General features: G+C 42.3%; 2 protein-coding genes across 3 annotated transcripts; one reads left to right on the forward strand and one right to left on the reverse strand.

Annotated features, from left to right (window-relative positions):
- The first annotated feature begins 539 nt into the window (after positions 1-539).
- Positions 540-5,041, forward strand: LOC136492574 (glutamyl-tRNA(Gln) amidotransferase subunit A, chloroplastic/mitochondrial). Of its 2 annotated transcripts, none has more exons than XM_066488544.1 (10): positions 540-1,201; positions 1,646-1,957; positions 2,629-2,808; positions 2,916-3,010; positions 3,103-3,178; positions 3,837-3,914; positions 4,143-4,236; positions 4,314-4,363; positions 4,532-4,645; positions 4,743-5,041. In XM_066488544.1, exons 1-10 carry the CDS (start codon positions 659-661, stop codon positions 4,779-4,781), a joined length of 1,581 nt encoding a protein of 526 aa, XP_066344641.1. In that variant the 5' UTR covers positions 540-658; the 3' UTR covers positions 4,782-5,041. The 2 variants fall into 2 exon arrangements, with proteins under 2 accessions (XP_066344641.1, XP_066344640.1); XM_066488543.1 differs by having other exon boundaries at positions 542-1,201; positions 4,801-5,041.
- A 492-nt stretch (positions 5,042-5,533) lies between these two features.
- On the reverse strand, positions 5,534-9,089 carry LOC136492575 (V-type proton ATPase subunit D-like). The gene is made up of 2 exons (XM_066488545.1): positions 7,947-9,089; positions 5,534-5,834 (listed from the first exon to the last, which is right to left on the reverse strand). The coding sequence occupies exon 1, from the start codon at positions 8,788-8,790 to the stop codon at positions 7,981-7,983; it is 810 nt and encodes a 269-aa protein (XP_066344642.1). The 5' UTR covers positions 8,791-9,089; the 3' UTR covers positions 5,534-5,834; positions 7,947-7,980.
- Between the last annotated feature and the right edge of the window lie 5,259 nt (positions 9,090-14,348).

Here is a 14,348-nt window from a genome sequence, read left to right on the forward strand (position 1 = left end):
GTTGGGCTTGTTTGGTTCAAGCCCTGAAGTAAATTTGCCTGGTCCCAACCTTGCCTGTACCTTGCCTGTGATGCGTTTGGTTGATGTCCTGGGATGTTGCCTGTACCAGGCAAGTGCGCATCGCCCCAGACAAGGAAAATCGAGCGCCTGGCGATGTTGCCTGTACCAGGCAAGTGCGCATCGCCCCAGGCAAGGAAAATCGAGCGCCTGGCTTAAGCGCCCGGCCGCCTGTGCTGCCTGGCGTATACTTTTGATTAGTTTATTTATTCACCGTCGGAAAGAGCCATGCAAAACTCCATTTTTTTTATTTGTAGGTGTACGTCTTTTTCTCTTGATGGCTATAAAAGAATTTATTAATCACGGACAGAACTTAATTATTTTCTTGCAAATACTTTATCGTAACACGTGGGACAAAATGTAACGATCATAGATATATATAATCTTACATAATAGATATTAAAAACATTTTAAATTTATATATATATATATATCTCTATTAGCATTCTCAGGCACAATCAAACGGACTTTCTTCGGACTTACCTGGCCAAACAAAAATCATGCCTTCCATCCTCACCTTCCCCTTTCCCACTCCTCATCAGTCATCCCCAAAACCCGCGCATACCAGCGACGGCCGGATAACCTCCCGCCGGCCGCCGTCATGCCGCCGCCTCTCCAGGCCCACCGCCTCCTCATCTCCCACCGTCGCCTCCCCACTCCCGCTCGGCGCCGGTTCACCGCCGTGTCTTCCCTCCAATCCGCTCCCGCCACAACCTTGGCCCCGGGCCCCGCCACATCCTCCATCCTCTCCATCCGCGAGTCGCTCCTCTCCGGTGAGAGGACCGCGGCGGACATCACCTCCGAGTACCTCTCCCGCCTCCGCCGTACCGAGCCGAGCTTGCGCAGCTTCATCCACGTCGCGGACGCCGCCGCCGAGCGGGAGGCGGTGGAACTCGACCGGAGGATTGCCTCCGGGGAGAAGGATGCGGTGGGGCCGCTCTCTGGAGTGCTGGTGGGAGTGAAGGACAATCTATGCACCGCCAACATGCCCTCCACGGGCGGGTCGCGGATACTGGACGGGTACCGGCCGGCGTACGACGCCACGGCCGTGCGGCGGCTGCGGGAGGCCGGCGCTATTGTGGTGGGGAAGACGAACCTCGACGAATTCGGAATGGGGAGCACCACCGAGGGCTCCGCGTTTCAGGTTGGCGGACCAGATCCTCATATTTTTTAGACGGAGTTTGCTGAAGTTTGAGCATTGCCGATTGTGTTGACTCAGGTTGAAATATCACGTTAGTGTTAAACCTCACAAGCATGGTAAAGTTTTGTTTACACTTGCCGGTAGCTGTCAATGAAACAAAAATGTGGAGACATTGAATTGAAACGAAAATGTGGAGACATTTGTTTGTGAGGTTGCAGATTCTGTTCATGATCAGACCAGGTATGGTTTCAGGATCGTTAATGCTATCTTAATTCATGTAGGTGGCTAGTTGCATGTCACTATTGATGTTGAAATGTGGGGACTTCTTTTGGAGACGAACTGCAGTGCACCTGCAATCTTCGCTATCTCAACATATAGAGTATTCATGTGCTAAAAATGTAGACATGGGGTGATGTGATTATGACAGATATTGTTGGTGATATGCAGGTGACAACAAACCCGTGGGATGATTCACGTGTGCCTGGAGGATCCTCTGGTGGTTCCGCTTCTGCGGTATCTGCTAGGCAATGCGTAGTGTCACTAGGAAGCGACACAGGTGGAAGTGTGAGACAACCAGCGTCGTTTTGCGGTGTAGTGGGGTTGAAGCCAACTTATGGTCGGGTTTCTCGTTTTGGTCTCATGGCCTATGCTTCATCGCTGGATGTTGTGGGATGCTTTGGTTCATCAGCTTTTGACACTGCAACCATCTTATCTGTTGTTGCTGGCCATGACAAGATGGACTCAACCAGCAGTTCGCAGGTAAAGAAACCGAGGCTTCACCTTAAAAGTACATTTGTCTTTTGTCTCCCATTTCAACCAGTAGTATGTTTATTATCTGGTTGGGTTATAACCTTGGCTGGTACAGTTGCAAGTTGAACCGCATGTATAATTGCTAATTTGCTATTGTTGGCAAACATGTCTATGACCTCACACGTATTGTTTGTTTTGTTGGGCTTCACAGATTAGTTGTAGGCTTGGACTTCAGATTTCATTTCCATGTGATCATGTCATGTTTTGAGTTGGTTGTTAGTAATTGTATTAATATGGTTTCATAGGGATGACTTTTGCACTTTATTCTATCTAACTGTTTTTTTATTAGTAATAAAGGCAGCACATGGGTTGTCTTCTTATGGTTGGAAAACAAATCATAGTATAGCATTCAGAAATGACTAAAAACAGATGTCAGAAGGATTATACTAGTCTGTCCCATACTCCCATTCTCATATATAGCGTTGATTTAATCCATTTACATCATTAAAACTATGTGGCAGTCTTGTATATTTGTTAACAACCCTTAACTTGATTTTTGTCCTTCTTCCGTTCTACTCCTCTGCAACTGGATCATGATCCATTAGCGATGGGGCATGCAGGAAGGCAGAACATTCAAGTTTTGGTTCATTGCTATTTGATCTCTTCTGTCAACTTTTCAGGTTGTTCCAGACTATGCATCGGAGTTGGTCTCCGTAGATTTACTAGAATCAAAACCATTAACTGGTGTGAGAATTGGGATTATACAAGAAACTCTTGGAGAAGGTGTTGCCAATGGAGTCATATCATCAATCAAGGGTGCTGCTTCACACCTGGAGCAGTTGGGATCTGTGGTGGAAGAGGTTTGTTACTTTCCACTGTCCCAAATAAATAGTTAAAAAAACATGTCTTTTCAACGGGATTCATGAAAGAAATGTTAACTGAACTTTTGTCTTCTATTGTATTTCAGGTTTCACTGCCTTCATTTTCTCTTGGCTTACCAGCATATTACATACTAGCCTCATCTGAAGCTTCTTCTAATCTATCACGCTACGATGGTATCAGGTGATCTTGCATTCTTGCTGTAGCTAAACCTTATTCTTTCCGCTGTATTTTCAATGTATCGGAGGATTTACACCGTGGAGTACTGTTTTCAGGTATGGAAGACAGGTTTCAGCTGATGACTTGAATGATCTTTATGGAGAGTCCCGGGCTAATGGTTTGGGTCATGAGGTACAATATTCTCAGTTACCAATATATCATACCATACTCCACTAGGATACTCATCAGTTGTCTTTTCAATATTTACTCATGATGTCTTTAGATGTAGTCATGTAGCTTAGCAAAGTGATCAATCTGATTAGGAACTGTCACATTGTGTAGTACTATGCATGTGTCCCATGTCATCGCAGCTTAGGGGTTAGTCATGCTATCCATAGATTTTGACTGACTTCTTTTGCTTTTTTATATTTTTATGATATTGTATAGGCACTAAATCTTGAGTATTACAATGAAAAAACAACAATTATATGCTCCACTCCATTTGCAAAGAAGATAAATTGCTAATTTAGAAAACATATCTGGTTCCTCGTTAAACAAAGCTTTTGAAATTAAAGACAGGTTTGGCTGTTGTGAATTGAGGCCACGCTTGCAAACTTCCGTTGTGGGGATGACAATACTGCCCCATGTAGGTCTGCCAGTTGTTGGCATGTCTTGTTAGTTACATTGTGCTAATTGGAATGTGACCATATATTTATGTATTATAGTATATATACGCACATAGTATGGTATTTTGATCTGCAGTATTGGATAGCGTTTGGATCTTTTGTATTTGAAATGCTTGTTTTCATTTTGAGTAACATGGTGAAACAATTTCGATCATTCTTTCCAGGTCAAAATGAGAATTTTGATGGGAACCTATGCTCTTTCTGCTGGGTACTATGATGCATACTACAAACGAGCACAACAGGTAATTGCAGAGCAGTGGCACCCAATTCAATATTTGTATTTTATTATTTTATGACACAGTTCATTGCCACCAAAAGTAGTAAAATACATGCATTGTAGTATGTGAGGACACTGAAACCTTCAAAGATGCTTTGGAAGATATGGCATTCAGTGTTTGTATTTGCTTGTCTTACTACTACGCAATTTGACACCACTGAAAGTACGTACTGAAGTACATGCACTGTAGTAGGTCAGGACACTGGTTAAGGAAAGCTTCAAAGATGCTTTGGAAAGATATGACATTCTAATTTCACCAGCCGCGCCATCAGCAGCCTACAAGATAGGTATGTTACAATCTGCTCATAAGTATGACCCCCTTCCCTGATTTATTTAGGATTGATAGCTCAATTCTTTTTGGCAGGTGAAAAGATAAATGACCCATTAGCCATGTACGCAGGAGATATCATGACGGTATTTTAGATACTTTGTTGTCTTTTGTTGATTTCACTTTTCTCTTCTTTGGACTCTGTTCTGAAGTGCCTGCTGACATGAAATTCTCTTTGATATATGGTGCTCATTTTGTGACGTTTTACTCATGATAGAAATATGAAATGGTCGCAAATTTTATGACTTATGTAGGTCAATGTTAATTTGGCCGGGCTTCCTGCATTGGTTGTGCCTTGTGGATTTGTTGAAGGTGGACCTGCAGGGCTCCCAGTTGGACTTCAGATGATCGGATCTCAATTCTGTGAGGTAAAGTAGCGGTGTTGCTTACGTTTAGAACTGGAGACTGCTCCATGTTGTTTCAGGATCTACATAATTCTACTTTCGTTTCATGCATTGAATTCAGGCACAGCGAGTAGAGAATCCACGAGAATCCACTAGATAACTTCTGTCATTTTATCCAGGGGAATTTGCTGAGAGTAGGTCACATCTTTGAGCAGACTCTCCAGAATCTCAGCTTTGTTCCACCGTTGTTGGCTGAGAGCTAGTCAACATACCTTTGTTGGCAGAGAGCTAGTTTCAACACAGGGCCGCTCAACAAGCAATTACCTGAGGCCCTTCTGTTCATTGACTTCATTCCCATACGGAGGAAATTGGTACTACGCGTGTAGAAAATAGAATCTTTGCTCGTGGAGTTGCTGATAATTGTGAGAGCAACGACACCCATGTGGTGTACAAGCAAATTGCATACCGCACAGCATTTTACACACCGCCAGAATGATTGATGATTTTGTATCAACGTTTGTTTTTGTCAAGTGTCAAGTTTTGCATAGAAAATTTGTGTCCCTGACAGCGAGGCGAGTGTTGAAGCACCAATAGGAATGATCACCAATAAGCGGTTGTGGAATCCAATGAGAAACATAACAGAAAGCACAGTTCGTGTCAATTGGTATTCTGGGCATGGCGTCACATCCGGCAAGCTAGGAAGCGGAATCAAGCAAACATGAACGAATCGTATTTTCTGCTTCATCAACTCGTAACGCCGTAACGGCATGATACCAACGAATCGTATTTTCAGCTTCATCATCTCGTAACGGCTTGACACCAGATATACATCCCCATGGTCATACACGAAATATTCTAAACAACAATCTGTTATAAAATGCAGGTGCAAAAGCAAATACACCAGTCTGCAACTTCAGAATGCAGGTGCTGTGCGGCAAAACACCGCACACACCTATCTTGAATAAATATATAATATAATACGGTACTAAAAGGAACATGACAGGAAATACGGTCCAATTGATTTTTCTACACCAGCTGCACATAACACCACATAACGCTCCGTAAAAGTTCCATGGCAATGTTTGGTTTCCAGATACAGATTATTGAGGGTCTTGGATGGCTAGACTCCAGACTACTCACTGAAACAAAATCTCCATCACTCTATAAACAGATACAATTCTGGAGCTCCAGTATCAACTTATTGTTTCTGCCACTGCAAGGAAAAGGAATCAATTAAAACTTGGAAATGAAATAGACTAATTCCATGTCTGATGTGGAGCATTTGAAATGCAAACGAGGTCACTGCCTTAAGCAGGCAAATGGGGAGTGCCCATCTGCCAAAATCAAAGATATGGCTCCAGCAAGTCAAGTATACAAGATCTTACTAATAACCATGACAAAAACTCAGCCAGCAGGGAAGGTATATTGTTTGAAAGAAGAAACCAGAGTCTTCAAGTGACCGAGAAACAGCCCTGAACCCTGACAGTAGGACCCTATAGCGCCGCACCGTAACCTAGCCCGAACCCTAACAGTGCGGACCCTATAGCACCGCACTGTAACTTAGGCCAGTGGCCACAAGCTCACAACCGCCTGGTTCAGGCGCCCTGGCACAATCCCTAGGTAGGACCACCTCTCACACAGGCTGACTACCATAGGCCGGCACCCTGCCACCATTTTATGGGTTGCTGGCAAGGGAGTTTTTTTTTAACCATGCCTGAAATTCGCTCCCACGGGGAGTCAAACCTAGGCGCTGGAGGTGCTATTCAGGAGTCTAGCTATGAACCATTTCGCTTATTAACCATAACCACTTATATCCATTAGAAACTTCTGGATAAAGCAATGGAAACAAAAACTTGATTGCTATGACAAAAACTGATGTATACAGCTATGGCAAAAGTAATTGGTCTTATACTCAAATTCATTTCTTTTATGGAAAATGGTCTATATTATATCAAGAGTCAAATCAAAGTAAATTAAAATATTTTTATAACTAGATTTCAGATCAGACCAAGGTGCAGACTGAATGCCCACTGGATCTGTGATACCAAGAGTATAAGTGGATTCTTATAACGAAATAGACTCGTGCCCACTAAAATTTTGGTACAATCAAACTAAGACATACTCCAAAGATCAAAACTGAACTGCTACTGAAAGTTCAAGAAGCAAGTTGCAGTATTAACATAGTACACAGGTGCTCATAACCCATACTTAAACTATATATATCCTGAGTCACACATGTAATCAATTGGGATTTATTATGCGCATAAAATCTATAGGTGCAACACTGGTGCTAACTTCCTTCCCAGCACTCCCTCCCTATATGGCAATATAGTATGGCTCCTCAAACTTATTCTCTATATGTCACTTGCAGCAATTTGATAAACTTAAAAGTTCAGTGTAAACATAACATTATTCAACAAGAAACTAATGCATATATAGGTATTAATTTTTTTAACCTTTTGCAATGAACACTAGATGCTGGAACTGTGCTGCTGCACGATGCTCTAAGTACCGCTGCTAGCTTGCAGTTAAGATAAATCGCTAATCTGTTGGAAGTACCCTATCACTTACGTTAATTGCCAATGGCCAATCTTCAACATTTTAAGATAAAATGCTAATCTATTTATAGTTACTGATTTAATAATACATGTCATCCTCATTTCTAGCACAAAGATCCTGATCAATCTAGACGTGCACTTAATGATAGGAAGCTCAGCATATCTTAATTGCCAATGGGCAATCACCACTTACATCAGACACATTATTATCAGGTGAAGGTCTTGTTTGCTAACATCCTAAAGAGTTAGTCCACTCTCTCTACAAATGAAATGCATTAGCAATATCATAGGCATGACTAAATCAATCATGTGTTTGTGATTACCATGCCTTGTTTACATGAACACACAGATCTATAGAGTTCAAATAAATTAACTCAAGCAGGAATACTTGCAAGTGTACTGTGCTGTTTTCAACCTTTCTATAAACGTGATGTAAAATGAAACAAAAAGCATGAAAAAATATCAGCAATGTGATTGTGATTAGCATATCTTGTTGAAATCAATCAACAGCTACTTTCTAGTTAGATCGGTTATCACAAGCAAGAATACTTTTGGACCTTATGTGAAATTTAGGGAAGGTACCTTGGATCCATCTAAAAAAGTAAAAATTAATCGCAATGCCCAACTGATACTGGTACAATCAAAGGGACTACAGCAGCATTATTCACGGAACGAAAGAAACCACCGCACCAGACACATATCGTGCAAGTTTTCTGATCCCAGATGCAGAATAAGAGGACAATGTGTTGATGAATGATACTACGCACCGTTTGAATGATTGGATGACCATGGAAGGAGTGATCAGAAGATGATGTCGTCGTCCTTCTTCCCACCAGCAACCAGCAGATTTGCCGCAGCCCCCACGGAGATGCCCCTCTTGAGCGCGAGATCCTCGGCGAGCTGTTCCTCCGCGAACAGCTTGGCGGCGACCATCTGGCGCTCGATCTCCCTCTTCTTGTAGCCCTGGATCTTCTTGAGCCTGAAGAAGTCCTCGCGCTCGAGCTCGTCAAGCTCCCCCTTGATGTAGATGATGGTGTTCTCGATCCTGGGCTTGACGACGTTCTCGAGCGCGTTGACGCGGCGGTTGGTGGTCTTGATGGCCTCGTCGAGCGTGAGGAAGGAGGTCTGCAGCGAGGCGAGCTCGACGAGCACCTCGATGGCCTTGACGTGCGCGGCGCGGCAGGCGGCGACCTGCTGCCCGCCGCGGGCCAGGCCCGTGAGGCTCGGGGACGCGTTGGAGGGGCCCCCGGAGGCCGCGGCGGGGTCGACGAAGTGGGTGAACTTGGGGAGCTTGACCCCGGCCACGTTCTCCTGGTGGGACCGGACGCGGACGGACGCGGCGCGGACGGACTGGAGGACGACGTGGCGGACGCCGTCGCCGGCGACGTACTTGGCCTCGGCTAGGGAGAAGGAGGAGGCGCGCATCGTCTCGCCCATGGACTCCTTGGCGGCGACGATCTTCTTGAGGATGGCGCGGAACTGGACCGTCAGCGCGTCGGACTTCTTCTTCAGCAGGGCGTGGCCGCGGGTCGCGCCGACGAGCCGGGCCTTCATGGCGCCGAGCATCGTCACCGTCGGCACGACGTTGAGGCGCTGGTTCTGCCCAGCCATCACGCCGCCCCGGTCTGCCGCCGCCGATTAGATCCGCTCGCCGCCGGCGAATTTGGGGAGGGAGAGAGGGGATCGCGGGTGCTGTCTCGTGTTGGCTATTGGGACTCGCTGTTTATTGGATCTGGCTAGTTGGACATGAATTCGTGGATCGGAGGATCAGGACACGTCCCCGCCGCGACGAAACGGGAGGGATGTTTAGGTTTGGGCCGAGAGGAGAATATTATATATTGGGCCGAGAGAATTGAATCTCTCACGGTTTTAGTCTTTTGGAAAAGGATAAGGTTTTTTAAATTTCTCCAACTATTGAAACCGCCCGATGCGAGCGGTTTGAGATTGGTTTTGCTCACGTGGCCAGTCATCTTACATGTACCGAGCCACGAGGGACGTAAATCGGACTTTCACGATAGCTTAAGAAGGTCAATTAGACTTTATAAAAAAATATAAATGATTTTTTCAAAAAAATCCAAATATTTTCCTAGAATAAGTATGCATTTAAAAATACTAAAATCTGATTTCAATATAATAAAAATTATAGAAAATTTGTTTTAACTTGAAAAATATATGAAACATATTTCACAATTTTTATAAAATCATGCTCCTAAAAATTTGTATAAATAAGTTTTCAAAAAATTATTCAAACAATTTTATAGAACAAATTTGTATTTAAAAATATTAAAGTATGATTTAATATTAGAAAATTATTTCAACTTAGAAAAATATTAAACTAGTATCATATTTTTCTCTAAAATCATGCTCTATATTTTTTTTTAGTTAGGCAAGATTATCATGATTTTAGGAAGCACATGAAGTCCAACATCCTCGGCCTGTCCAAATTGCCTCCCGCTAAATATGTGATGTCAGATTTTGTATTTGGCCTAGTCTTAAATTTTAGGAGACCATATAAGATTTAAATAATTTTAAGAAAGGAACAAAAAAGGCAGAGTATGATTTTAGGAAAAAATATGAAGCTGGTTTCATATTTTTGAGTTAAAACAATTTTTATAATAATAAATCAGATTTTAGTATTTTTAAATGCATATTTATTTCAAAAAAACAATAAGATTTTTTTGAAAAAATATTTCTATAATTTTTTATGCAAAGTCTAATTGACCTTCCTAAACTATCACGAAAGTCTAATTTACCTTCCTCGTGGCTGACCTAGCGCCCTAAAAACCACTCTCAAACCATTCGTGGAACTAAATCAAACGGTTTCAATAGTTGAAGGAGTCTAAAAAACTAGTTTTCTAATTGAGGGAGGTAAATCAAACTTATGCAATACTTCGTAGTATGTTTATGCGAGATGACATTTTTGACACTTGTATAAAAGGTTAGTGTTTGTTATGCAAACGAATATAGTCTAATGAGGAAGGGGTAAGAGATACTTATCATGTATGTCAAAGGGGTGCAGCCTTTGAAGAACCAACATTAGTTCTAGAACGAGGGATTTAAGGCCCTGTTCGCTTGTTTTATAATCCGTACTTTTTAGCTTGTCTTTTTAGCCAGAACAGTATTTTTCTCTCACAACAAATCAGTCGGAACAGTGTTTAGCTTGTTTTTTTAGCAAAGCGAACGGGGACTAAGTCTTTGCAAGAAGCCTTTGGCAATCCAATCTACTCCTTGTGCATATTATATTTAGCATATGCTTCATAATGTCATAACCTTCGCCCCTCCACAATTATAAGACTATTATTTTACATGCAAGTTACTATCTTCGTGCAAGAACCAAACTAGCACAAGTGAGTATTTTCTCACCATATTATAATGCCTAATATTTTTGCTCTTGTGATTTATTTTGTCACATTCTTGATTTTACCTTCACCTCTCAAGGCAATTTTAAAAACCAAAACATTTTTCATTTTATTTCATAGAATCTATTTATTGTTATTAACATGTAGGTCACCGTCACTGTAAGTATCTTTTACCCTCCCAAGCTAACCCTCCCATAGAATATATTTGACTTATTGTATGCACGTTTTCACCTTCTCATATCAAAATCAGTCTCCATCAGTCAGCGGTTCCCATTAAGTGTTTAGCCTTTGTCACATATCTATTCAATAGCTCTTGAGTTTGCATCGGTCAGCATTCTCCATCAATCGACAATTCTCATGAAATATTCAACCTTCATCAGATACCTCAGTGGTCTTGATCAGTCAATGGTTTTCGTTAGTTAGTGGCCTTCACTAGTCAGTAGATCTCATCACTTAGTGGTCTTCATCTATCATTGGTTATCATCAGTCAGCAACCTTCGTTAGTCAGTGGCCTTCACCAGTCAGTACATCTTATCAGTCAATGATCTTCATCTATCATTGGTTATCATCAGTCAGTAGCCTTCTTTAGTCAGTGATCTTTGTTAGTCAATGGCCTTCACTGGCCAGTAGATCTTATCAGTCAGTGGTCTTCATCTATCATTGATTATCATCAGACAGGAGCCTTCGTTACGAATGGTCTTTATTAGTCAGTGGCCTTCACCAATCAGAAGATTTTATCATATAGTGGTTTAATCAATCAGCGACCTTCATTAATCAATGGTCTTCACCAGTTAGTGGACTTCATCAATCAATGGTCTTCATCAATCAGTGACCTTCGCTAGTTAGTGGCTCTCACTAGTCAGTGGATCTCATCAGTCGGTGGCCTTTATAGAATATTTGGCCTTCGCTAATACATCTCTCAAATGGCTTTTGGGCTTTCATCAGTTGTTTGTCTTCATTGGATAGATGATCTTCTCAGATAATGGTCGAATGACATTCGGATCTTAGAAATATTGGCCTTCGCATTGGGTTTTCATTAAGTGCCAAGTCATTGAACATTATCAGAATCTGCCAGCCATTGCTCTTTATTACAACGGACAACAGTGGCCCACAAAAACTGTCAGACTCCATCAACCATCAACCTTAAGCAACCACCAAACCTTTGAGCCCTCTAAAGCTGACATTTTTCCTCTTTTTTGTAGATTTTATTGTTTGATTTTCATTTTTAGGTTTTTATAATATGCACAACCAAATTTTATTTGAACTAACCTTCGCAGAAAACTAATCCTTTTACGTTCAATACTACAAGTCATATCTATACCCATGCAGGTTCTTGAATGACAGCCTTCGCTAGCCATCCAAAACTATAAGCCTATAACCCTCTCATTCGAGAGCATTACTCTTTATGCGTAGAGTTTAACCTTTGCTCAAGCACAACCATCATTTTAGTAGGGCGCATAATAAGTTTAACCCTCGTAATATTTTTAAGCAAATGCATTCATTTGCATCATCACATACATACATACATGCATTACATAAATACATGGCACCATGGTAACCTGATAAAGACCTGTCCACAATCAGGCATCGGGGCCGTCCCTCTCAAAAGCTTCGAACAGCTTCTTTGGACAAAGACCTGCCCATAATTAGCCATCGGGACCTTTGTTGTAAGAAACTTCACCCGACGAAGACCTATCCACAATCAGGCATCGGGGCTTATACCAAATGACTAACCATCTTTTGTAGGAAGTGGAAAGCCAATGTCTTTTTCAATATCAAAATGCTTGCTAACAAGTTAATATTCGACAAAGCTACAACGCTCAACCTAAGTCCCTGAAAAATGCACCTTATCAACTTAGGTGCATTTTCACGTGACTTCTCCCATCCTTTAGCAAAAAGGAACTTCACTAACACCTTTGGCGTCTACACCAACACCACCTCCATCGACACCTTCGCCACGAGGGTCTTTCCAACACCTTCGGCGTCTAAAACGACATCGCCTTTACCAACATCTTCGGCAACTATACCGGCATCGCCTCTGCCAAATTCCTTTATAGGAGGGCCTTCGCTGACACATCGACACGAGAGGACTTCACTGACATCTTCGTCGTCTACACCAAAATCATCTGTGTGAAACACCTTTGCAGGAGGGTCTTCGGTAGGAGGCCATGGAGGCAAAGACCTATGCGTCGGGTGAAGCCGATGAACCATGTCACAGAAGCAGCGAAAGAAGCTGAAGCCCAAAATGAAGACATCAGAAAAATTAACATCAAGGCACTTGAAGCTAGAAGCCTCAGAAGTTAGAACATGTATAGGCTAGAGTCGTGCGCGTGCTCTTTTCTCCGTGACCTTTTTCTCGCAGGTTTTTGGCAATGGAGTTTTTAGTGAGGCGCGCATGTGTAGGTTGCGAAGGGCGATCCTCGCAACCAAGGTTTGAGTTGTATTGTGTCTCTTTGAAAGTGCATCTAGCCCTTTAGTGGGTTTTAGATGATTGAATGACAACGTGATTAAAGGACTAACCCGTTTGCTAAGTGTGGATAGGAAATATGTTATCTCGCAGGTACTTAATGAAAGCCAAAATGATGTGTTGTTGTATAAACAATCTAGTTCAAGCACAAGACAACAATGCAAATGGAATTCATGCAAAAGCTTAATTATTGTGGGATTTCCATGTACTATGTGAAAGCAAGCTTGTAAGAATTAATTAATGAGACATAAGGGATTGCATATGGATTGGTCTCATATTTGAAGCTTGCTAAATTGAAATAAAAAGGATAACAATACATGAATGGATGATTCAACACAAGATGTGACTTGATGGCTTGAGATGGTGAAGATAGCAAGGAAAGGCTTTGAGGTACTAAGCAAGGGTGAAGGGCAAGCGACGGCTTGGCGGCCGAAGAACCTAGCTAGGGTGAAGAAGGAAGTACTTGTATTTAGTTGAGGTACTAATCAAGCTATGATATCCATGTTTATGTAGAGGATCAAATCACTATTGGAGTGTTTGATGGAAGTGACTTGATACATTTGGGATTATTCAAATTTGATGAATGGAATCAAGCCACGTGCTCAAGATGGGTATGCTCAAGTGAAAAGATCATTATCAACATGTCAGCACCCCTATTTGATGAAGATTGAAAGAGACGGCATCAATTCAAAATAGATCAACTCAAGTGGTATAAATTCATTTTTCCTTTTATCTTGAGTTTAATAGGTATGTCGTACTATTAAGAGGGATGCATCATGTTGATAGATAATATTTTATAAGTGCTCAAGCCAACCCATGTGAGTTTTGAGTATTTGAGCGACAAAAGAGCTAACTTTATTTTTGCTGGTCTGGCAATACCGGACGTGTCCGGTATTTACCCAGCAGTGGTAAAATTGTTGTTCTCGGGTTGGTTCATTGGGAGTCTCGACAATGGTCGGGAGTTCCGACGTCTCGTGCTTTAATTAACTTGGAGAGTTCACTGTGGTGGTCATACCAGACGTGTCTGGTATGGACGACCAAAAGCCAACGGCTAGTTTTCAAATGCCTTGAGGGTCGGGAGTTCCGACGTGAGTCGGGAGTTCCGACGGTCAGAAGTTCTAGCATGTGTCGGGAGTTCCGACACCTCACTAACTTCAACTCAGTTACTTAGTTTTCAAATATGCTAAGGGTCGGGAGTTCCGATGTGGGTCGGGAGTTCCGATGTTCCGACGGTCGGAAGTCCCAGCATTCATCGGGAGTTCCGACGCCTCACTACATCACTGTAACTTAGTTACCATTGGCGCAGTGTAAGTCATACCAGACATATCCGGTATGGCAACGGC

This window comes from Miscanthus floridulus, chromosome 11, assembly GCF_019320115.1.
Source record: "Miscanthus floridulus cultivar M001 chromosome 11, ASM1932011v1, whole genome shotgun sequence".
In the NCBI taxonomy this organism is placed as follows: Eukaryota; Viridiplantae; Streptophyta; class Magnoliopsida; order Poales; family Poaceae; genus Miscanthus; species Miscanthus floridulus.